The 23183-nt window shown below is 49.2% G+C and overlaps 1 protein-coding gene across 3 annotated transcripts in view; it reads left to right on the plus strand.

Moving 5' to 3' along the window:
* Positions 1-23183, plus strand: part of PI4KB (phosphatidylinositol 4-kinase beta) — a 50758-nt gene extending 27575 nt beyond the window's left edge. For 2 of the 3 annotated variants that reach the window (XM_061605585.1, XM_061605586.1), the window contains 9 exons: positions 6535-6762; positions 7532-7759; positions 9078-9187; positions 10334-10438; positions 11686-11809; positions 12363-12628; positions 13517-13649; positions 15553-15673; positions 19043-23183. In XM_061605585.1, coding sequence (XP_061461569.1) covers positions 6535-6762; positions 7532-7759; positions 9078-9187; positions 10334-10438; positions 11686-11809; positions 12363-12628; positions 13517-13649; positions 15553-15673; positions 19043-19224 — 1497 coding nt within the window. In that variant the 3' untranslated portion in view covers positions 19225-23183. Of the gene's footprint in view, positions 1-6534; positions 6763-7531; positions 7760-9077; positions 9188-10333; positions 10439-11685; positions 11810-12362; positions 12629-13516; positions 13650-15552; positions 15674-16205; positions 16269-19042 lie in introns of all 3 variants that reach the window. The other variant, XM_061605587.1, reaches the window with a different exon arrangement.

Consider the following 23183-nt stretch of genomic DNA (forward strand, 5'->3'; position numbering starts at 1 on the left):
GCCATTTGAAATCTGAAAGCAGGGTGCTGTTTCCGTGTAACCTCTGCCTCCCCATCTGCCTCCCAGACCAGGTATGTGCGGGGGGTGAGATATTGCCAGGATGACAGGATAGATGGTCCCACAAAGATCTCTTAAGTCCAAACAAGCAATGACTATTTCCCAGCCATAGTATGGCCCAGTATTCCTTGCTTACGCAGTCTCCCCTTCCCCTGCCCCATTCCCCCAGTTCTAGCTAGCCCCACCCCACCATCTCGAAATTATGGAAGCTAAGCCCGCTTACAGAAACACATCCAGTTGTTCAAGTTTCCTGAAGCACCTGTTTTTTGCCCCTCTTGCATCTAGAATTCTAGGCCTCCTACAAAGCTATCAGTTTATTAACATCTCCCCTTTCAAGCTGTTTGTGCCTCTCCCCCCCCCCACACTTCCTGGTAGCATTTTTTTCATGGTTTTATTGTTGGCATTGCATAAGCCCAAAAGACGATAAGGCCTTTTACATATAGGACAATCTTTTGTGAATTCATGCCATTGGTGAAGAGTTCAGCATCCCAAGAATTTTGGGGGGGTTTTTTGTTTTTGTTTTTTTAAATTAAGTTACTTTCCCTTAGTATTGCAAAGTTAGACGAGAAAGGAATATATTGCGTTTACGAGTGACTTATTATTTGTTGATAAAGCACCTAAACTTTTACTAAGCCCCGTACATGCAGACTTTCTGAAAAAAACAAGACAGTCTGTGTTGCCGGCAGGCTTAGCAAGCTAACAGATGCAGTGCAAAAGGAAAAGGGAGTGTGGAGGGAAGTGGAAGGCAGACAAACCCAGAGACTAATTTTTGAAAGATGCAAGAACTGACTTGTCCCTTGGGCTCTCAGCGATGGAGCTGGTTTTGCAAACTGGACCACGCAGCAGAATTTTTCAACCTGAATTATGTGTTCTTTTCTCTCTTTGGTGCAAAGGTTTTTTTCATTATTATTTATTTTATTTTTTATAAAAAAATCTGGATGCACAATGGGGGGCAGGGAAATCTCTCCACAAGTGACCTGCCTTGAAGATCTGGCCTTTAAAAAGGAAGAGGTGTATAGAACGGTAATTGAATCGCTTGTACCAGGCCACCGGTCTCCTTCCCCCCTCCCCCCACCTCCTGTCTCAAGTTAGCAATTAAAAGAGGAAATGCTGTTCTTTCTGCTGCTCCTAAATTGTTGTATGTATATTTTTAATTTGGCACGCCGTGTGTTTGGTAGGAATTTTCAGTTGCTCTCCTTTTTCTCCTCTCCCTTTCCCCAAAATAATGAAAATTGGCCCCACTTTTTCCCTTTCTGTTGAATTATTTTCTTCTTGCTAATCATTCCTCCTGCATTTTCTCTGAGGATACATTCTCTCTCTCTCTCTCCTGCTTCTTGATAACGGGGTGGGATGGACAAATGAGTTAGTGGCAAGAAGGTAGGAGCGGACTTGAGGGAAACATCTTCAGTTACTCCAATCAAGAGCATCTCCCTGTCTATAAACCCATTATTTTCCGATTCAATCCGCACAGCTCCTCTGTCTCGAGTCCCTCCCCTGTGGATCCAGTGAGGGATGGGGGAAGGCATGCGCTTCCCAAAACGGCACGCCAGCTGGGATGCAGCTATCCGTGGGAATGTGCGCTTCTGCAGAATTTTGGGATGCAGGTCTGCAAGTAAAATGTGTGTACCCCATAAAAATGCATCCGTTTGTGAAGGTCTCCTAGAGAAACGTGTCTAGTAGAATAGCTTACACAAAAGTGACTCTTGGGGGAAATTGTGTCCCCAAATGTGCACCTTAGGGGAAAATCGCATCCAAAAAAATGTGTGTTTTAGGAATAATGTGCGCTAAAATGCTAACAAATTTTTGTGAGGACTTTAAAAAAACACCTGCAAAGAGTGATGTGGAAATACCCCAAACTCAATTTAAGACTGGAAAAAGCTGCGTAACCAACAGATTCCCCTTCCTCTAGCTTCATTCCATGCCATCTGGCTCCTTTTCAGTCCATTCGGGCACTTCCAGGTTTCAGCAGCGCCTGCCTCTTCCTTGGATGGCCCTCCCCATTATAATAATAATAATGTTATTGCTGGTAAATAAAGTGGCTAAAGTTTCCAGTGCACCTGCATAGTCCAGTGATGGGGTGGGGGGCCAGCCCCTGTGCGCAAGCTTCTGATCACTCTTAAATGAAGTTCATTTCGTTATAATTACATATGTTCGCAATGATCGCTTGTCATCTTCTCCTGCCTCCACCTCCCCATCCCTCTCTAAGGGGGGCAGCAGTTGTTCCTTGGCGACGTGGCACTGCTCAGAGGAACCGTTCTTACGGTAGTTGCATTGTGGGTGGGTTCTGGGGCCAAATCTCAGAGGGCAGGTATGTAAGACATGGAAGGAAGGGTTGCCTTCATCTCAAGAGGCTGTCGAATTGTCCCTGCCGTTGGAAGCACCACCTGAGATGCCTTTTCGTAGAGAATGCTCCAACACCAAGCGGGCAGGATTTCTGAAAGGTCAGCCATCAGCTGTTCCTGTAACTTTTGTGGATTTTTGTTTGTTTGTTTCCGGGTGTGGAGGGATCTGTGCTCCTCTTCTGGTGTTGGGGGTGTATGTGGAGCGGTGCCTTTAATGCTGCCCCCTTTCTCTGCCCCCTTGTTTCCATGCTGCCCTGTAACACCCCCATTTCCATATTTCCTTAATTGCTCTACTCTAGAGGTGGTCCGGAGGCAGGACCCCAGGATGCTGCCTCAGCACAAACGAGGCCGTTTGCGTGCCTAGCCCAATACAGCATCGTCTGCTCTCTTTGCCTTGCGGCCTTTCTGTGCTCTGTGGGAGAGAAGAGCCTTTTCTGTCGGGGATCTTTTTCAGCTGAAGATGCCTTTGGAGACTGAACCTGGGACATTCTGCACGCCGAGCAGGCGCTCGGTTGTCCCCCCTCTCCCATGCTAGATCGTAGGGAAGGGTCACAGCTCTGAAACCCTGGAGAGCTGCTGCCAGTCAGAGTAGTCAGTCCTGAGCTGGTTGGACCCAACGGTCTGACAGGATAAGGCAGCTTCCTGTGTTTGCTGATGGACCACCAGCCACAGTCCAGTGGAGCAACTGCTGGCTGCTGCGACTCTTGCCAGGAATGTGGGGCTCCCGTAGGCATCTGCCTGCCCCTGTGAGGACAGGATGCTGGACTAGATGGGGCTGCCCTTTGGCCAGATCCCACTCCTGTGGGGCTCTTCTTACGTTCTTATAACTCGCTCAAATGCAGACAGTTGCATTCCCTCCATTGCCCGGCACGGATGTATTTTAACACCTTAACCGTGGGGAGATCCTGAATATTTCCCTCTTTGTTTTATAACAGTGCTAGAGCCCATCTAAGGATCACTGAGTTTCACTTGGAGGGGGCAGCGGGGAGAGAAGCCTGGCTGCAGAGAGCTGGAGCCAGCCCACCCTGATCTTACCCTGACGGGCAGTGGTTTTCTGGGGTCTCAGGTGGGAAAGGCTTTCCCCGCTCTGCAAACCATAGACGCCAGAGATCTCCTACATGGTCTAGCACGTTGCTCTGCCGCTGAACCCCTGGCCTGATTTCTTCCTCTCCCACCCCTTGGAAAAAACTCAGGTTCTGGAAAACCCAGAATTGTTCATTCCACAGTCTTCTGTAAAAATGCGTTAGGCCTGATTATCTGGAAGTTAGTCTCGTTGGGGTGGGCTTCTTTAGCAAACAGGGCTGTGGAGAACTGAATCCTGGTTTTGTTAAAAGCATGCCCTCGTTTGCTGCTTTGGGGGCTGTGCAGGAACACCATTTGTGTGTTTTTGTGGGGGGGGGATTAGTTGTTCTAGAGTAGGGAACACCCCAGCAGCTGTTGCAGTGACTCTTAACACGTTCTATCATGGCGCAAGTCCCTGTTCCGTCAGATGTGGCCCACTTCCTCCAATGTGGGAGTTTAGGTGAAATAGGGGGTTTTCTGTTGACGACAAGCAGCCCTTAAAACACCCCACCCTCATGCCCCTCCCAAGGGTGCCAGGGCGCCTCCCACCCAGCCAGAGCAGCCTCTTTCCCCCCCCTTCTCTATGACTTGAAATGTCGATCCCAACTTATGCCTACCCTCTGAATAGGGTGTTCATGGTAAGCGGTATTCAGAGGGGGTTTCCCATTGCCTCCCTCTGAGGCTAGTCCTCCCCAGCTGGTGAGGGCCTGCTCAGCTTGCCACAGCTGCACAAGCCAGCCCCTTCCTTGTCCGCAACTGCCAGCTGGGGGGCAACTGGGCTCCTTGGGACTCTGCAGCTTGCCCACGGCTGCACAGGTGGCAGGACACGTAACCCCTGAGCCACTCACTGTGGGGGTGACCTTTAGCTGGCCCTTGACATCCAGGAGACACAAGTGGGGATTTGAACTCGCAGACTCTGGACTCCCAGCCAGGCTCTCCTCCCCACTGTGCTATACCAGCTGTCTTTATTTCCTTGCTAACTTTTCCTTCTCGCATGCCGTCTTTTTCATTGGCTTCATACGATTTATGCCCTTCTCCCTTTTTAAATGCATGCCTCTTTACCGTCACTGGTGCTTGGTTTTGGAGGTGGCAGCAACAAGAATGGCTTGTTTGTTTTAGACTGCTTTTTTTTTTTTTTACTTTTGGGGGAGCAATTTCTGAAGTGAGGTCAGCCGCTTCAGGAAGGGAGGTGTGTGGTAGCTGTGAGTGGTTTTGTGGGAGACTGGTTCTGCACCGCGGTGTCTAATAAAAAATGATGAGATGAAACATGTCACGTTTATTTAGTGGGTTTCCAGTACCCAAAGTGTACCACCATCTCAATCGGCCTCCCAACGGCCTTGTGGGGTAGACCAGCGTTGCTTTTTTATTGTGGGGTGGTGGCGTCTGAATATTTTCCTTAAAAACCCTGGTGGTGATCTCTTTGGCGAACTGACTTTTGAACAAGGTACCCACTGAGTTCATTGTTCAGTTCTCTTAGCCCAAGGATGGAGGAACATCTGTGGCCCTCCAGATGTTGGTTTATTTATTTGCTTCCTTGTTTGTTAGATTTATACCCCGCCCTTCCTCCCAGTAGGAGCCTGTTGCAGTTCTTGAACCACAACTCCCATGATCTTCCCTGACCATTGGTCATGCTGGCCGCTGGGCCTGGAGTTGGAGTCCATCATCGATGACAAGAGGGTCACAAGGATGTCTTAAACCTGACATTTTGTGCTTAATAATAAATAGAAACTCTCAGGTTTTTTTAAAAAAAGATTTGCACAGTGTTTTCCTTGCTAAGTTGTTTTTTGAATGCTGGAATCATTGTGGATGATTTGGACTTCATAACAGTGAGGGCAACCCCCACTGGAAGACCAGGATAGGTTCAAAAGATTCCTGACTTTTTGCACCCCCTGCTGGCTGCTTGGGGAGAGAGCAGTCTTTCTGGGTTGTGTGTGTGTGTGTGGAACTGACATGAATCAAGTGGGTTAAGCAATATTTGAAAAGATTTTGCTGAATTTTGAGCTGGGCGGCTTCAGATTTTGACACATCCGCAAGAAAAAGAGAATGTTCCGGGGAATCTTTGTGGGGGCCGCGGGTACAGAAGGCTCAAATGTGGATGTGCTGCTTTTCATAGTCCAGTGTCACCTCCATGCCCCACCAGTCATAGCACGTGGCTTCCCCCAAAGAATGCTGGGAATGGTGGTTTGTTAAGGGTGCTGGGAACTGTAGTTCTGCGAGGGGTAGACTACAGTTCCCAATATTTTTTGGAGGGGGAGCTGCCACAGAGAAAGCTCTCTCTGCGTGGGCTGCCAGACCCTCAAATTTTGACCATACTCAGCTCCACTGGTTGGCCACTGTGAGAACATGATATGCTGGGCTAGATGGGCCCCCTTTGGCCTGACCCAGCAGGTCCTTCTTATGTTCTTATGATACAACCCATTTTATTTATTTTATTTTATTTATATCCCGTCCTTCCTTTCGGAAAAAGCCCAGGGCGGCGAACGAAAACACAAAAAGCACTTTAAAACAGCTTAAAAACAAAAGACTTTAAAATATTAAAACAAAACATCTCAAAAAAATCTTTAAAAAAACAACTTGAAGAACATCTTAAAAAGCAATTCCAACACTGGCTCAGACTGCACAAGGTCTCTACTTAAAAGGTTTATATACCTAACGTTGGTGCTGCCCAGAGTAGACCCATTGAAATTAACGGGCATGACTAACTTAATGGGCATGACTTACTGTTTAGAAGGGCGGGATAGAAATACTTTAAATAAATAAATAAAATAACTTAGGGCCATTAATTCCAGTAGGTCTACTCTAAGTAGATATTAGTTTGATGCAACCCCATAGGTGGTGGGCAGAGGACTGAGCTAGGAGTACTGTTGGATCCAGCCCTGGTCATCCAGATAGTTTATTGGAATAGGAACGTTTATCTCATTGCGAGGAAAAGGAATATGATGGCCTCTTATAATTCTGGGCCTAAAGTGCTCAAGGCAGGCAACGGCTGTGCAAAAACTGGTTTCAACTTTCCCTCTCTCTTTCTCCCTCCCTCAAAACGGGGGGTGGGAACAAACCCCACAACCCTACATAGCCCATCCGACTTGCCCCAGAGCGAGAGTTCATCAAGTCGCTGATGGCAATCGGGAAGCGCCTGACGACACTGCCGACCAAGGAGCAGAAGACGCAGCGCCTCATCTCGGAGCTCTCCCTGCTCAACCACAAGCTGCCGGCCCGCGTCTGGCTCCCCACCGCTGGGTTTGACCACCACGTGGTGCGGGTCCCGCACACCCAGGCTGTGGTGCTGAACTCCAAGGACAAGGTAAGGGTGGCTGAGGAGGAGCTGGGCAATCTGGGGGGAGAGGGAGTCGCTTGCTTCTGCAGTCCAAGGGCAATTGGCCCTTGGAGCTGAGGGCCCTTTGTGGCAAGATGGTGGGTCGCTGCACGGGGCCAGGCTGGTCGTTCTCCTTGCCTTGATCCCCTTCCCAAGAGGATGGGAGTGCAGAGTGGCCGTTGGATGGAGCCAGAGAGGAGGTTCCCTTCAGCTCTGCAGCCATACAGACGATTGCAGTCGGAGCCGTGCATCCTTTCTCGTTAGCAGGGGGTCGTCAGCCTTGAGAGTGGAGGGAAGCTGCTGGGTGTGTTGTGCTACCACCACCCACTAGAATGTGGGCAGCTGCCTTTGCAGAGTCAGAGCCTTGGTCCATCTAGCTCAGTATTATCTACACTGACTGGCAGCAGCTCTCCAGGATTTCAGGCAGGGAGTCCTTCCCAGCCTTACCTAACAAAGGATCATAGTAAAACTTCCTTTCCACTTCATCAACCTTTGTAAATCAGAATGCCTCTATTATTAATTAATTAAATTAATTAATTACATTTATTTCTCGCCTTTCCTCCCAGAAGGAGCCCAGGTCAGCAAGCAAACGACGATACACTAAAAACAAAGAGAATATATTAAAAACAAAACATCTCTTTAAAACAAAGTTGTTAAAAGCATCTTAAAAACAATTCCAGCACAGATGCAGACTGCCATAAGGCCTCTACTTAAAAGCGTCTCTTTCTCACCACCCCCACCCACCATCCTTTTCCAGGCTCCTTATCTAATCTACGTGGAAGTACTTGAATGTGAAAATTTCGACACCACTAACGTTCCGGCCCGGATCCCGGAGAACCGCATCCGCAGCACACGGTCCGTGGAGAACCTCCCGGAATGCGGGATCACGCACGAGCAGCGGGCCAGCAGCTTCACCACGGTTCCCAACTACGATAACGATGACGAAGCATGGTCCGTGGATGATATCGGGGAGCTGCAAGTGGAGGTAAAAGCGCCTCGGGCCCAGTCGACACTGCACAGCCCATCCTGAAATAAATCTCTCGCTCGCTCTTGCCCCCTTTGCAGAAGCCTAAAACTTAGCCAGTGTCCCTTGCAATGTTTAACCCTGAGCAGAGTACCAATGTGGTCAGGGTCCTGCCTTTGCTATTGGGAATCAGAGGCGGGGAGAGGTGCTGTTGCAGTCAGGTCCTGCTCACGGGTTTCCCAGCAGAAGCACCTGGTTGGTGACTGCGAGAACAGGGTGCTGGACTAGATGGGCCGCCTTTGGCCTGATCCAACAGGCTCTTCTGACGTTCGTATGCGTTGCAGTTGGCCTAAAAGTGCGACGGCTGGCAAGCCCTTCCGTTCAGCTCTTGCTACAGGCTCACCTGGTAGCCCTAGAGAAGTCATGCTCAATACATGAAGCTGGGACGAGTTGTTACTCCAGCCTATCTTATTTGGGCCACATTCACACCATCTATTTATTCCACTGCTATTCCGCTTTAAACAGTCATGGCTTCCCCCAAAGAATCCAGGGAAGTGTAGTTTGCGAAGGGTGCTGAGAGTTGTTAGGAGATCCCCATTCCTCCCCACAGAGTTACGATTCCCTGAGTGGCTTCATAATCCCTTTTCCCAGGGAGCTCTGGGAATTGCACCTCTGCAAGGGGAACAGGGATCTCCTAACAACTCTCGGCATCCTTCGCAAACTACAGTTCCCAGCATACTTTGGGGGAAGCCATGACTGTTCAGAGTGGAATAATAGTGGAATAAATGCGCAGTGTGAATGCAGCCTTGGTCAGAGGCAGCATGCTTCTGAATGCCAGTTTCTGGAAACCGCAGGAGGGGAGAGTACGAGGGTCTTCCCAGAGGCATCTAGTTGGCCACTGTGAGAACGGGATGCTGGGACTAGCCGGCTCTCTTCGGCCTGATCCACCTGCAAGGCTCTGTTTATGTTCTTACAGATGTAACGATGGCCACCAACTTGGGTGGCTTTAAATGAGGATTAGACATATTCATGGAGGGCAAGGCTATCAACGGCTATTAGCCACAATGGCTGTGCTGTGCCTCCTCTGTTGGAGGTGGTATGCCTCCCTGGGAAGAGTGCTGTTGCTGCGCTCGGGTCCTGCTTGTGGGCTTCCTTTTAGGGCATCTGCTTGGCCACTGTGAGAACAGGATGCTGGACTAGGTGGAGGCCCCCGTTGGCTCTTCTTGGGTTCTTAAGTCCCGCAGACCTTTGCCAGGCTGTTCCGTCATTGCAAAAGGCAGAGAAGACCCATCTACTCCCACTTTGTTTGAGTGCTTTGTTTTCTCTTCTCCTCCTCCAGCTCCCGGAGATGCACACCAACAGCTGTGACAACATCTCTCAGTTCTCTGTGGACAGCATCACCAGCCAGGAGAGCAAAGAGCCGGTCTTCATAGCTGCAGGAGATATCAGGTGAGGCAGAGTCATAGAATCATAGAATAGTAGAGTTGGAAGGGGCCTATAAGGCCATCGAGTCCAACCCCCTGCACAATGCAGGAATCCAAATCAAAGCATCCCCGACAGATGGCTGTCCAGCTGCCTCTTGAATGCCTCCAGGGTCGGAGAGCCCACTACCTCTCCAGGTCATTGATTCCATTGTCTTATGGCTCTAACAGTTAGGAAGTTTTTCCTGATGTCCAGTTGAAATCTGGCTTCCTGCAACTTGAGCCCATTATTCCATGTTCTGCACTCTGGGACGATCAAGAAGAGATCCCAGCCCTCCTCTATGTGACAACCTTTCATGTACTTGAAGAGTGCTATCATATCTCCCTCAGTCTTCTCTTCTCCAGGCTAAACATGCCCAGTCCTTTCGGTCTCTCCTCATAGGGCTTTGTTTCCAGTCCCCTGATCATCCTTGTTGCCCTCCTCTGAACCCGTTCCAGTTTGTCTGCATCCTTCTTGAAGTGCGGCGTCCAGCGAGTGGCAGGGAAAAGGACTCCTCTGGACTCAGTTTTTAGCCTGCAAGCCAGCTGAGTAGCCCCGAGGTCTGAAAATAATCGCCTCCCGTTCTAAAAGAAAGTAAAACCCCAAAACCTGAAAATGATCATCCCAGTTCCTCTTCTGTGTAGTGTACGGAAACTGCTGCTTGTGTGCTGCTGCATTGTCCTTTTTATCGGGACTCCTGACTTATCACCCCAGTTCTTCAAAAAAAATCCCAGGGAGGTCACATGTATTATATTTAGAATGTTCACTCTCGAATCGGAACCCACAGGCCACATACAGTGTGGCAAGATTTTGTGCACCAGTAGTAGTTACCTGTAGGAGAGTGATGATGGAAAAATAGCAATAATAAAAGCTAAGCTTTAGGGGGCTTGGTGCCCACTGGGGTGTTTATTCAAGAGTCATATTATTTCATGTTGCAGCTGTTTCTTTCTTTGTTTATATAACGTTGATATGTTTTTATAGTTTTTAAAATGTTTTATAGTGCTGGTCTTTGACCATAATAAATGATTGATCGATTGCGTGGCATATTCTTGGACACCCTGAAACGTGCACCTTCTCCCCCAGCCCTGGCAAAAGAGAAGCTTCTTGCCTGACATTTTCCTGCTCCTTCTGCAGGAGACGCCTCTCGGAACAGCTTGCGCACACTCCGACGTCATTCAGGAGGGACCCCGAGGACCCGTCTGCCGTTGCTCTGAAGGAACCCTGGCAGGAAAAAGTCAGGTAAAGGTGTTGCGGCCAGCGAGCATGATCCCTTCTTGGGCCTGGGCCTGGGGAGTCAGAACAAGCTACGGACAAGTCTTGGCATGCGCGTGCGCTCATCAGTAAAGGTCAGGCAGGTTTAATAGCTGACACTATGGGTTTAGCCAATGAGGGAGCCGATGAGCAATGAGCGAACAGGATAAGCTGTAACTGGGTCAGTTGACAGCAGATGTCAGCTGGATTGACCTGCAGCTCCCAGTCTAGCCTTTATTATCCATTATCCGGGGAGGTAGCCATTCCACAGTGGTAATGCATTGCAAAGGGGGTTTCATAAGCTCATGACAGGAAGGTCTCGTCCGCTGCTGACAGACGCGGCAGCTAAAATGAAGCCTCCACATTCAGGGACAGTCTACCTCTGAATGTCATTTGCTGGGGGAGAGACAACAGAGTGGAGGTGGCTGTGGCCTTCACACGCCTTCCTCGCTGGCTTTTTAGACACCTCTGCTGGAAACGGGATGCCAGACTTAGAGGCCTCTTTAGTCTAATCCAGCCGTTTTTATCGTTTTTTTACTTTTTGTAATGCCTTTTTTCATTGTCATGAATTAGCAAAATATTATAACAAGAAAGTATGTACAATTATGCATACTGATATTCAGCATAATAGCCCTGAATGTTAACTTATCTCGGGTATGAAAAGTAAACTTGGATTGCTTCTGCACACGAGTCTTAAGGACGTGGCTTGGCCTCTGGACAACAGCTGCGAGTCCCTTACGAGGGCAAGAAAGAGCTGCTCAGTGGGTAGCAGGGATTGGGTTCGCTGCCTAGTTCCAATCCACTTGTATTCCGATAGTCTGTCGTTCAATCCCGATTTGCCCTTTCTGTGTTCCGGCTTGTTTTGTACTTGCCGATTTGATCCACTGTTGTTTTTTTGGTGGCGAAAAAAAATTATGTAGTTTTTAACATAAATGCTTATGTAAATCATTGGAAGTTAATGGATAATATAGGGATTGTAATTACGAAGATGATTACGTAAAATCGGGGGGGAAATTCGCTGGAAAAAAAGCCATGCTGATTAAAGCTGCGGCCTGTTGCAAGAGATCAGTGCCAATCCGAAAAGACAGCAGACTGTCAGATTCAGTCAAAATCTGGTATTAAGTCCGATTTAGCGGATATTCTCTCCCATCCCTAGTGGGTAGAGCATCTGCTTTGCACACAGAAGGTCACAGGTTCAATCCCCAAAGGCGAACGTCCTTCCTGTTTCTCTGCAGACGGATCCGGGAAGGCTCTCCGTACGGCCACCTCCCAAACTGGCGTCTCCTGTCCGTGATTGTGAAATGTGGGGACGATCTCCGGCAAGAGCTGCTGGCCTTCCAAGTTCTCAAACAGCTGCAGGTGGGGAACGACTCCTGGCTGTCTCACTCAGGAGCTGCTGAGGCTGTCTCGGTCATGTCGACTCAAGTCCTCTTGATTTATATACATCCCCTGTGGTGTGGTTTAGACCGTGGTCTGTTGAACAGATTGAAGCTTCAGAGTGGTACATCTTGAAGGGAGGGAAACATATGGGTACTACACTTTTGACACACACCCCCAACTCTTCTCTGTTTTAATCGGAGTTTAAATACACCCGAGAACCTTGGTTGGTAGACAAGATGTCATGCATACTCCAGATAAATAAATATAACTAAATGCATTTTCAAGAACCAGATATTTAACAGTGGTTGCAAGGTCTCTTGAGGAAGCTCTCTACAGACCTTGCTTTGCAGAACCTTCACCTCCCTCCCCCCCCCAAAAAAATCCACTCCTGCTTGGATTGCCCCCACAGTCTAGCGAAGCCTGTTAAAATATTGCATGGGATACTTTACGTGATGAACCTTCCTTCCCCCCACCAGCACAACCGGCTCCTGCTGCAAAATGCATTTTTGTGTCTCGTTTCCCCCCCTTTCAGTCCATCTGGGAACAGGAGCGCGTCCCCCTGTGGATCAAGCCATACAAAATCCTCGTAATCTCGGCTGACAGCGGCATGATCGAGCCAGTGGTCAACGCCGTCTCCATCCACCAGGTCAAGAAGCAATCGCAACTCTCCCTGCTGGATTACTTCCTGCAGGAGCACGGCAACTACACCACCGAGGCCTTCCTGACTGCCCAGCGCAACTTCGTGCAGAGCTGTGCCGGCTACTGCTTGGTCTGCTACCTGCTCCAGGTCAAAGACAGGTGTGTGTGTGTGTATTCTGTGTGAGGGAGGGAACCTCCTGGAGAAAACGGGTGAAGCAGGCATAGGAGGCACCCAAGATAAGAATCGAGGAGACAAGCCTTGTGTTTGCAAATTTCTCAGCGCAGGGTGGGTGGGAGCCCTGACTGCACCTGAGACAGGGGTTGGAGGTGGGAAGAAAATGAGTTTTTCATCTGAGGGGTACCTCTTGGTTCAGGTGTTGGAGGAGGAGGAGGTGGGTGGGTGGCGTTAGATGTGTTACAGGAGCAGCCCTTGATAGGTACCTCTGGGGAAAGCTCCCTTTGTGATCATTAGCTTCAGAGCCAAGTGAGTCTCTCTGCGATTCCTGAGAGATAAACATCCCCGTGTAGCCTGGATTTTGGCTTAGGGAGGGCCGACTCATCGCAGAGGTCAACACTCGCACTGCACTCAACAAACCTGCCTTCTACCTCGAAGCTAGAAGTGGGGGCAGGAGTGAGTAGAACAGTGGGTGTGGGAGGAGCATAAGGATTTTCATGATTCACCTGGTGCTCATGGAATCCTGCCACCTGGACAGCTGCGCAAGGCCTGTAGCTCAGTGGCAGAGCATCTGCCTTTCATGCAGAAGGTCCCAGGTTCAATCCCCATGGCATCATCTTCAGGGAGCTCTGGGGAAGAGACTCCCTGCCTGAAACCCTGGAGAGCCGCTGCTGCCAGCCAGCACTGAGCTAGATAGACTTGATGGCCTGACTCAGTGTGATGCCGCTTCCTGTGTTCCTCGGGTTGAGCTTTGCGTCTGTTACATAATAGGCATGAATCGCTTGACATTTTACAGCAGGAAGCTTACGTATGCGATGTGACAGACAGTTGATCCTTTCTGTCCTGCCTTTCCTCCCCCCCCCAAAAAAAAGGCATAATGGCAATATCTTGCTGGATGCGGACGGACACATAATCCACATAGATTTCGGGTTCATCCTCTCCAGCTCGCCCCGGAATCTTGGTTTCGAGACGTCGGCCTTCAAGCTCACTACGGAGTTTGTCGATGTAAGTTGCAGGGAAGAACTTCAACTGTGGATTTTAGCTGCGTTTCTTTCTTGCCTGGGAGAGTTTATTTTGATCGAGCGGTTTGTAAATCTTCTAAGGAAGTTTTGAGGAGGGGTGAAGAAGCCACTACTTAAGGGGTCTGATTAAGGACGTTTTGTTCTCTCTGTGATGTTGAGGTTAACCTGCCCCTGCTCAGTGAACAGAGTTTGCCATTCTCTGAAACCATCCCAGTAAATGTGTGAGGGAATCGGGAAGCTTCTGCATTCCTTGGGGCTGCTGCTGAAGTGGCACCGCAACATGCGTGTAGCAAAACAACAAGCTCATAAGAACATAAGAAGAGCCTGCTGGATCAGGCCAGTGGCCCATCTAGTCCAGCATCCTGTTCTCACAGTGGCCAACCAGGTGCCTGGGGGAAGCCCGCAAGCAGGACCTGACTGCAAGAACACTCTCCCCTCCTGAGGCTTCCGGCAACTGGTTTTCAGAAGCATGCTGCCTCTGACTAGGGTGGCAGAGCACAGCCATCATGGCTAGTAGCCATTGATAGCCCTGTCCTCCATGAATTTGTCTAATCTTCTTTTAAAGCCATCCAAGCTGGTGGCCATTACTGCATCTTGTGGGAGCAAATTCCATAGTTTAACTATGCACTGAGTAAAGAAGTACTTCCTTTTGTCTGTCCTGAATCTTCCAACATTCAGCTTCTTTGAATGTCCCCGAGTTCTAGTATTATGAGAGAGGGAGAAGAACTTTTCTCTATCCACTTTCTCAATGCCATGCATAATTTTATACACTAGTCCTTGGGGCTGATGACCTTCGAAACGGGAACAGCACCTGGTGACTTGGAAGCCACCGGCAGGGCTGAGTAGGATCGCCCAGCAGACAGGGGGAGGGTCTCTTGGGGCCCACGGTAGCTCTTTGCCCCCTCTCTGCCCCATTGGTTCAAAGGGATGGGGTGGCGTAATCAGGCCAAAAAATGGCGCCCTCCCCTTGGTGCTGAATGCTGGCCGTTCTGCGATGCCTGCCTCGGATTGCTGCTTCTGCAGTGTGGATGGAAGAATGTCTGTAGTCCTCCAGATGTTGCTGGACTCAGCTTCCATCGTTACCCCCGACCATTAGCCATGCCTGAGCTGATGGGAATTAGAGATCGGCAACAGCTGGAGAGCCTCCCATTCCTTCTCTCCGGCCTCTATAGCCTCCAGAAATTGGGGGTTTATAACACACAACACACAGACACCTGCTGTCCCTTTTTTTTTGCCTTGAGTGTGTTTCATGGTGGAGTAATTTCTATGGTTCAGTCCTTGCTCTCAGGTGGGGGTGGAGGAACATCTGTGCCCCGACTACCACCAGGTGCCCCGACTCCTATCTGCCCCTGCCAGCCAGTTCAGGGGTGATGATGGCAGGTGCAGCAATATCTGCGGGGCCACAGAGGCTCCCCTGTTCTTGCTCTATAGCAGCGGACCCCGAGCTCCCCAGACCGCACGGACCACTTGAAAATTGCCAAAGGCCTTGGCGGACCACTTAATGATGTTTGCCCCCTGCCTGTTGTAGCCATTGCAATGTGCTGTGCTACGCGCTGTGCGGCTTCAAACTGCTTCTTCTGTTGTGTTTCATTATGTTTCAATTCACATTTCCATAGAATTCAAACGGTAAGACAGAAAAGAAGCAACAGAAACACAATTAAAAAATCAATGTGAATATTTAATGCGGCCGTGCCGTGGGCCGCCCAAATGAAGCTCACCGGCCTTGGGTGGTCCACGGACCAGGGTGTGGGAACCTCTGATCTATAGCCTTCAGAATGTGGGCTGGGGGGTGGGTGGGTTCTGCAACATCCTCTTCCTCCCTTTCCTTGCGATGCACGTCTTTACCGTCCTTTTCCCCCTCCTTTCCCCGCCCCGCCACTCTCCAGGTCATGGGAGGTTTGGACGGCGACATGTTCAACTATTATAAGATGCTTATGTTGCAAGGCCTCATCGCTGCTCGGAAACACATGGATAAAGTTGTGCAGATCGTGGAGATAATGCAACAAGGTACATGTGTGTGTGTTTTGCTTTGGGGTACCTGTACGACTCTGGGGGTTCAGGCAGGGTCATCTGCCTTGAGAGAGTGGCTCCTCCAGATACAAGAAGATCCTTTCCTCCAACCGTCCATCCATCCATCCATCCATCCACCGAGGGACGCCTGTGTAGTCAGGCACAGGGATTTCTGTGACCTTGCAAAGGATTCTGGGAGCGCTGGCTGGGCCTGTGGACCCCAGTCATCTCCACACCCAACTGGTTAGCTTTCTTGCAACACGTACTAAGGTGATCAACTGCCTTTAAATGATCGTTTTAGTTGTTGAGTCTGCCTTTTGGTTAAATCTTGTGTCGTCCTAGATGTAATCCCACCAGGAAAGGTTCCCTTTTGAAGGAAGTACAAGAAACCATCTAAGCCATTTAGTTGTCCCTGAAGAGGCAGAAGTTCCAAAGTCTCCTAAAAGAGACAAATCTTTTAGAAAGGAGAGGGTTTTTAAAAATAATAAAATAATAATAACCAGAGCGCTTGTATCAGTTTGTCCTGCAGGTTGCCAGCAGTGCTTGGGCGAAACGCAGCAGAGTCAGGTCCCTGCAGTAGCTCAGGTCATCTGTGAGTGTCGAGAGCAGCATAATCGGATAAGTTGCTAGTCCATAAGAAAAGTAAAAACTGCCTTGCTCAGTCAGGCCAAAGGTCCGTCTGGTCTGGTGTTTGGTTTCCCATAGAGGCCAGTCAGACATCTTCTGGAAGTTCACAGAGAAGGTGACAGCTGACCCTTTATTTACCCCCAACATGTGACATTTTGGAGGTAGACTGTGTCTGAGCATGGAGGCTTCCCTTTAGCTGCCTACTGTAGCTGACAGCTACTGATACATTTGCCCTCCGTTAACTTTATTATGGCGGTGAATTGCATAATTCACATAGGGGAGGGTTTTTGTTTGTTTTTTGGAAAAAAGTTTCCCAACCCCCTCCCTAGAAGATTTCAGTGGCCCCTTACAAACCTCTTGGAGCAAGGCTGTCCAAGGTTTCCAAAACAGTGCCACCTGCAAATCCTTATCCCTCGAAAAAAGAAAAAGAGCTGTGTTTTATCTTTTTTAAAAGGAGGATGGTAATAGTGCTGTTTTGGAAAGAGCCGTGGGACGCTGCTTGGCACAGCATTTGAGTGCTGGCTTTAAAAGCCCTCAGCCCAGCCTTCGTCACCAGACTGGCACCTCCCAGATGTCTTGGACCACAACTCCCCTCAGCATCATGCGGGCGTCCTGACAGGGCTGATGGGAGTTGAAGTCTAAGTGCATCCGGCAGGGCCTCAGGTTGACAAAGACTGTGTTAAGGGCTGTCTGAAACACCACCTTCCCCGGTATGTACCTCTCTGGTCCTTAAAAAGGTGATTCGGCAAAGAGGAGTGAGGCCGATGGTTGTTCCTTTTTAGATGCCGTTTTTGTGCATGTGGGAATAGCTCTCGGGGAGCGTGTGAGAAAGAGCCAGACACAGATGGGGGCGTGATCCTTCCTTAAGAATAGGGGAAGCCGCCTTACGGCAACTCAGACTCTTGGTCTGTCGAGCCCAGCACTGGCAGCAACTCTTTGGCGTTCCAGGCAGGGAGGAGATGCCATTTGGGGATTGGGCCTGGGCGCTCTTGCATGTGAAGGAGCGGCTCTGCCACTGAGCTACGGCCCGTTCCCCTAAAAAGCAAGGAGGACGCCAATCCTCATGGTTCCAAATAAAGAACTGATTTAACAGGAACGCAGGACTCTGCTTTATACTAAGTCAGACCATTCGTCCACCTCCCTCAGTATTGCCTACTCTGACTGGCAGGGAGTCCAGCACCACCTGGAGATGCTGCCATTGGGGATTGAACCGGGGCCCTTCTGCACACAAAGCAGACGCTCTACCCACTGAGCGGCAGCCCTTCCCAGAGTGCACTTATATATCCCCTTCAAATCCTGGCTCCGCTGGGAACCCGCCTCAGTTTTTCCAGCTGCAGTATGTGAATAACAATCCTGACCCTACCTTACCAGGTTGCTGAGAGGGTGGATTGGACGTACTCAGGAAACATCTTACAGATGTGTTGAATATTATCTTGTTTGAGGATCTTGCTGACTATCTTCCTTCTCCTTGGGGTACTTAACGGTGATGAGCTTGAGGGCCAAGGGCGGTGACCGTGTGGGACCCAGTTTGTGAGGGGGCAGGGCTGGGGGGTGGGCATTCAGAGCAGGTTCAGACCCTCATGTTTACACTCAAGAAATACATTGTGGCTGAGGTTCCCAAATAGCGGCCCGCAAGCTTCATTCAGGAGTTAAGGGGCAGGTCCGCTTTAAATATAGCGATTTTCCATTGTGCTTTTATTTTCTTTTATATCCCATACAGTATATCATTGAGTTACCATTTAAATTCTGTAGAACACAAATTGTAGCACAAAGCACCATAAGAGATAAGAGGCAATGAAAAGTCAATGGAAAACCATTCAGCGGGTAGCGCAGTGCAGGGTGAGTGCTGCCAACAGGCAGAAGAAAATTATGAAGGGGGCCGACAAGACCCTCAGCAATTTTCAAGTGATCTGGGGGGGAGGACGTTTGGGAACTGCTGCATTATAGCACGTTATATTGACTACATTATGGCACATTTAATGCTAATCAGTTGCATACTTCAGGCAGCAGAAATATGGCTTGTCTCAGGGATGGGTTCGCGTGTCCCATCGCTTCATGACAGCAACCTCGAGCAATGGTTTGGGGTGTGCCGATGGACTGCAGCGGATGCGAATTAGGGGTGGCAGAAGAAAAACCTTCACGCCTTCGGCCACCAGACATCTAAAGCACGGAGAGCCCCCTTTCAGATGTGCAGGACTGGCCTTCCAGACACTGTGCCGTCCCCACAAACTCCAGCCTTCCCAACAGAGAGAAAGATTTTGTTTTCTATGCAGCCCTTGGGGAGTGGCCGGATGCTTTAAAACGGGTTTTCCAAAAGTGCGGTCCATGGACCACCCGCGGCCCGTGAGCTTCATCCATGAGGTGCTCAGCCGTCGTTCTTAGATCTCAGCAGTCCTGCCCAGAAGGGAGGAAGGACAGACTGGAAGGGACAAGAGGGTGGGGGAAAGGGGGCATTTGGAAGGAGCAGCAAAGTTGTAATTGTATTTTTCTTATGCTGTATTTTATTGTACTGCAACTTGCATTCCACGGAACGCAATAAAATGACACCATAAGAAATGAAAGAAGCAAGGAAAAGCACAGTTAAAAATAATCCAGCACCTAGCACGGTGCATTTCTATGGCGACGGCAGGCAGAAAAAACTATGAAGTGGTCCGCCGAGGCCCTCAGCGATTTTCGAGTGGTGGGCGCATTTGGGAACCGCTGCTGTACGACGTTTTCTCTCTCCCTCCTCCTCCTCAGGCTCCCAGCTGCCTTGTTTCCACGGCTCCAGCACCATCCGCAACCTGAAGGAGCGCTTCCACATGAACATGACGGAGGAGCAGTTGCAGCTGCTGATCGAGCAGATGGTGGACGGCAGCATGCGCTCCATCACCACCAAACTCTACGACGGCTTCCAGTACCTCACCAACGGCATCATGTGACCTGCCCGCAACGCCGGCCTCTTCCCCTCTCCCTACACGCGGCGGGATCCCACTCTTCCCCAAAGCCAGAGACCTGAAAACCTTCTCGGAGGGAGCGAGGGATGGGGGAACACCCCCCTTGCCCTCTCCTTCCTCCTGCGAGGCGCCGGCTGGGTTGTCGCCCTCTCAATCCGGGCACTGCTTTTAACTGGGTTCCTTTTTAGACACTGATGGGGTTGTGGGGTGTAAGGGGGGGGAAGAACCCCTCGAACTAAATAGAGAAACTTTTTTTTTCCGTGTGAAATCCTGAAGGATCATGTATAGAAAAGAAACCCTCTTGAGATTTTGCTTTTCTAAGCAAATACAAATAAGGGCAGAGCCTTCGATCTCTGGACGTGAGAAAAAAACAACAAACTATGTTGTCCCCCTGTGTCTCTGCCCCCACTTCATCCTTCCCCCCATTGTTTATTTCAGTATTATACCTCTCCTCCTCTGAACTCTCTCTCCCCCCACCCCCTCCAAACAATCTCACAAATGTTTTTATGGGTCCAGGGGAGACTGAGGGGCACAGTGGGAAAAGAGAGAGAGAGAGATTATCCTTGCAACAGCTCTGGGAAATTGTGCGTTTCTGAGCCTTCTGTTTCAAGGCCACTTTCTTCCCACCGCACCCCCTTGGGTTGTAGTGTGGGGGGGTGAGGGGTACTCCTCCCCTTGGCCAACTTCCAAACCTATGCATGGTGGGTTTTCTTCCGCGTGCGTTTGTGCATTTATGTCGAGACGATAAAATTCCCCACGGCTGCCACTCACCTGTATTACTTCCTGCACATTTTAATGCAAGGTGTTGGTTGCAAGTTGCACAAAGCCGGTTTCTGTATTTCTTACCGCTTCTCAGAGCACAGTTTTGGGCGTTACTTGGCCATCAGCGATGGGGCATGTAGGCACTGAAGTCTTTGCTCACAGCGGAAGCACTGCAGGGGTTTCATCTTGCACCTCTTTTACACACACGCGAGACTTCATTGCATGGGAAGCATCCAGGGCTGCTTGGCAATAATAACTGGGAGTTTTTAAGTGTTTACTTAAATCTGTGTTGTGTTGAAATCAACCTTAGCACTGCTGCAGAAAATCTCCCCCCACATAAATTCAGTGGTGGGGACCACCTCCTTAGCTGTGACGCGTTAAAACATCCTCACCCTTGTTTCTAGTGTGTTTGGCCAATTGGCCATCCTCTTTCTCCCTCTCTCTCTCTCTTTGGGGGTCACACAGAATATTCCCCCTAGTCTTGTGTCTCTTCCCTCTTTTTTTAATCTTTCCTTCGTATCTGTTGCCCCTGTTTACAGCTCCCGGCAGAGTGACGAAGCAGAGGTGTGGGCCTCTCCCATGCCATGCCATTGCTAGGACTCCCAAGGGGCCGCGTCCCCTTCTTCAGCCGAGTTGCCCTCCCCCAGCCCTTTTGGGCCACAGATAGTGCCTTCTTCGCCTTTGCTCACGTTAGTGAGCCCTCCCCCTTTAAAAAAGCCACCACCATCAAGCGTGGAAGGTGTTCCAAATGACCACTGGGATGCAGCTCCCTGGGGATGCAAATGATTTTTGCATTATGAATTTCAGAAATAACTCTCCGTGTCTCTGTGTGTGTGGGAGGGAAATGCGTTTGACTAAACCGCCACCGCCCCCCAGACTCGGTTGGTACTTTTGACTCACTGAAAGATTGACGGCCTGTTTGGTTCTGCGGTGGGTGGGGGAACGACCCAGTTTCATGTATGAAAATCTGAAATTCTGCCTTGGGAGAGTGGGGAGGTGGAGCAATGCCATGTGACTGGGGTGTGTGTGCGTTTGTGAGCCCGTCTACGATACCTTAATGTGCATCTGTTTTCTTTCTTGCACAGGCTTCCTGTTGGCCTCTTCCCCAAATCTCCTCCCTGTATATGATTTTATTTTTCATGCTATGCCACGGGTCCGTGTGTGCATTATGTGCAGCGCTTAACGTCATGCCGTGCTAAAAAAAAATATCACTTTTTATTTTTGCACGAGACCATATATTGAGGGGAGATCAGCTTGGAAACTGATGCATAGATTGCAAAGACGTGGCAGATCACATTCCTTGTCTGTGTGTATGTGTGTGTTGTTTTCAAATGTACAAGTTCACTGAGCCCTTTTAAAAAAAAAATGTGATGAAATTGGGGGAAACTGTCAGCTGGATGTTGTGGCCAGATGACCCTGTGGGGGTTCTGATGTAGCAATCGCATTACTGCAGATAGTGATCCAGAAACATCTTGGGGGGGGGGTGTCTTCAGCACATCTCCCCATTAAATCTGCAGGGAGGGGGATTTAAAAGTCTCCTTTCCCACCCCAGCCCCAAGAAGTCTGTGCTTGTGTATGTATAAATCTGTGGTCCCCTCCTGCGTTACCTTCTATTTACAAAAATATATGGTTCTTGTGGCAGAGTGGGTCATCACTTTTTTTTTAAGGGACGAAACCCACCTCAACTTCAGTAACAACAACAAAAGTGCAATCTCAAAAAAAAAAAGCGTTTTTGTGATGGGCCGTCACTGTCCTCACTCGTTTCATTAGTTTTGTGTCTCTTCAGTTGTTTGTGTTTAGTTTCTTCTTGTAAGATAACCCTCTTTTTCCTTTTGCACAGGGTGGGGTTATACAGCCATCCTCAGCTACTCTCTTGGGGGGGTGGGAAGAGGGGGACTGGGCAGGGAAATCAGCTCTTTAAAAACACAACAGCATGATTGCAGAAATGGGGAGGATTTTTGTACCTCCTAACCTTACAACCTTGCAAGTTTTCTTGCAGCATTGACTGATTTTGGCAGAAAGATGAATTCCGCATGGTCAACGGTTAGAAATTTTCTGCTTCTCTAGGGGAGAATTATTCAGTCTTCCTCCACCACCACCCAGCAGTTTTATTCACAGTCAGTTCTGCAATGTAATCTCTTTCCTACAGAGTGCATTGGAACCGCCCCCTGGCCACCCTTTGATGGGCTGTGGTGGTTTGATGAGCCTCACCCAATAGGCACAAAGCATGGTTAAAAAATTCAATGAAATTCAGCAGCACTTTGCCGCCACCACCATCACCATTAATTAAATTCCTCTCCCATTACATCAGGCCAGTTCCTACAAGGAACTTCTGAACCACCATTGTCAGAAGCCTCTGGGTGACTGTAGCAACTAATGATCCACAGTAGATACAGTGCTTCCTGTCTTCCTCTGGGATGGTGCTTGTTCCACACAGCACCTTCCAGAAACCTCCTGCATTTCTGCCTGCAGCAACAGAGAAGATGCTGGCTTTGACAGCTGCAACTGACCCCTTTTGCCATTCGTCTGACTGCTGCAGAGGGGGGTGAGTCAGCTGTCAAACCAGTAGCTGCTACAGTCACCAAGAGGCTTTGGGGCACCTGGTGACTAAATGGCCGCTTCTGCAAACAGGCTATTGACATCCTAGATAGGGGTGGTTTTATTTTATTCTTCACACACACACACACACAATCTGGATTATTTGAGCAAGGCTTTGCAGGTGTGGGGTAGTCACTGATCTTGATTGTAGCTAAATTGGGATGCCAGCAAACTGGATGACCTGTGCAGCTAGAAAGGAGTTGGGGTTTGCCGTTACTTAAGACCACTCCCACAAAAGGGGAGGAGCTTCAAGAAGAGGATAGGAAATTATTGAGGGAAGAGGATGCATGCCACCTCTTTTTTTAAAAAAATATGTTACATTAATGACCCTCCTGGCCTCATTAAGTCACCTCCCATTTTCCAGAGCATTGCTGATGGCCCCCCAAAATCTTGGCGCATGACTTTTTTTTATGTGTGTGTGTTGGGTTCTTTCATTCTTTTCCCTAGTTAGTAAGGATGGGCCAAAACTCCAAAATAAAATCTATGAAATGAACTTAAAATTTCTAATAAAAATGTCCTTTTTATAAATCTATCTATATATGTATATATAAAAAGAAAAATGCAAGCCAAATGTTTGCAGAGAA

The sequence above is a fragment of the Rhineura floridana genome, chromosome 22 (assembly GCF_030035675.1).
Source record: "Rhineura floridana isolate rRhiFlo1 chromosome 22, rRhiFlo1.hap2, whole genome shotgun sequence".
Lineage (NCBI taxonomy): Eukaryota > Metazoa > Chordata > Lepidosauria > Squamata > Rhineuridae > Rhineura > Rhineura floridana.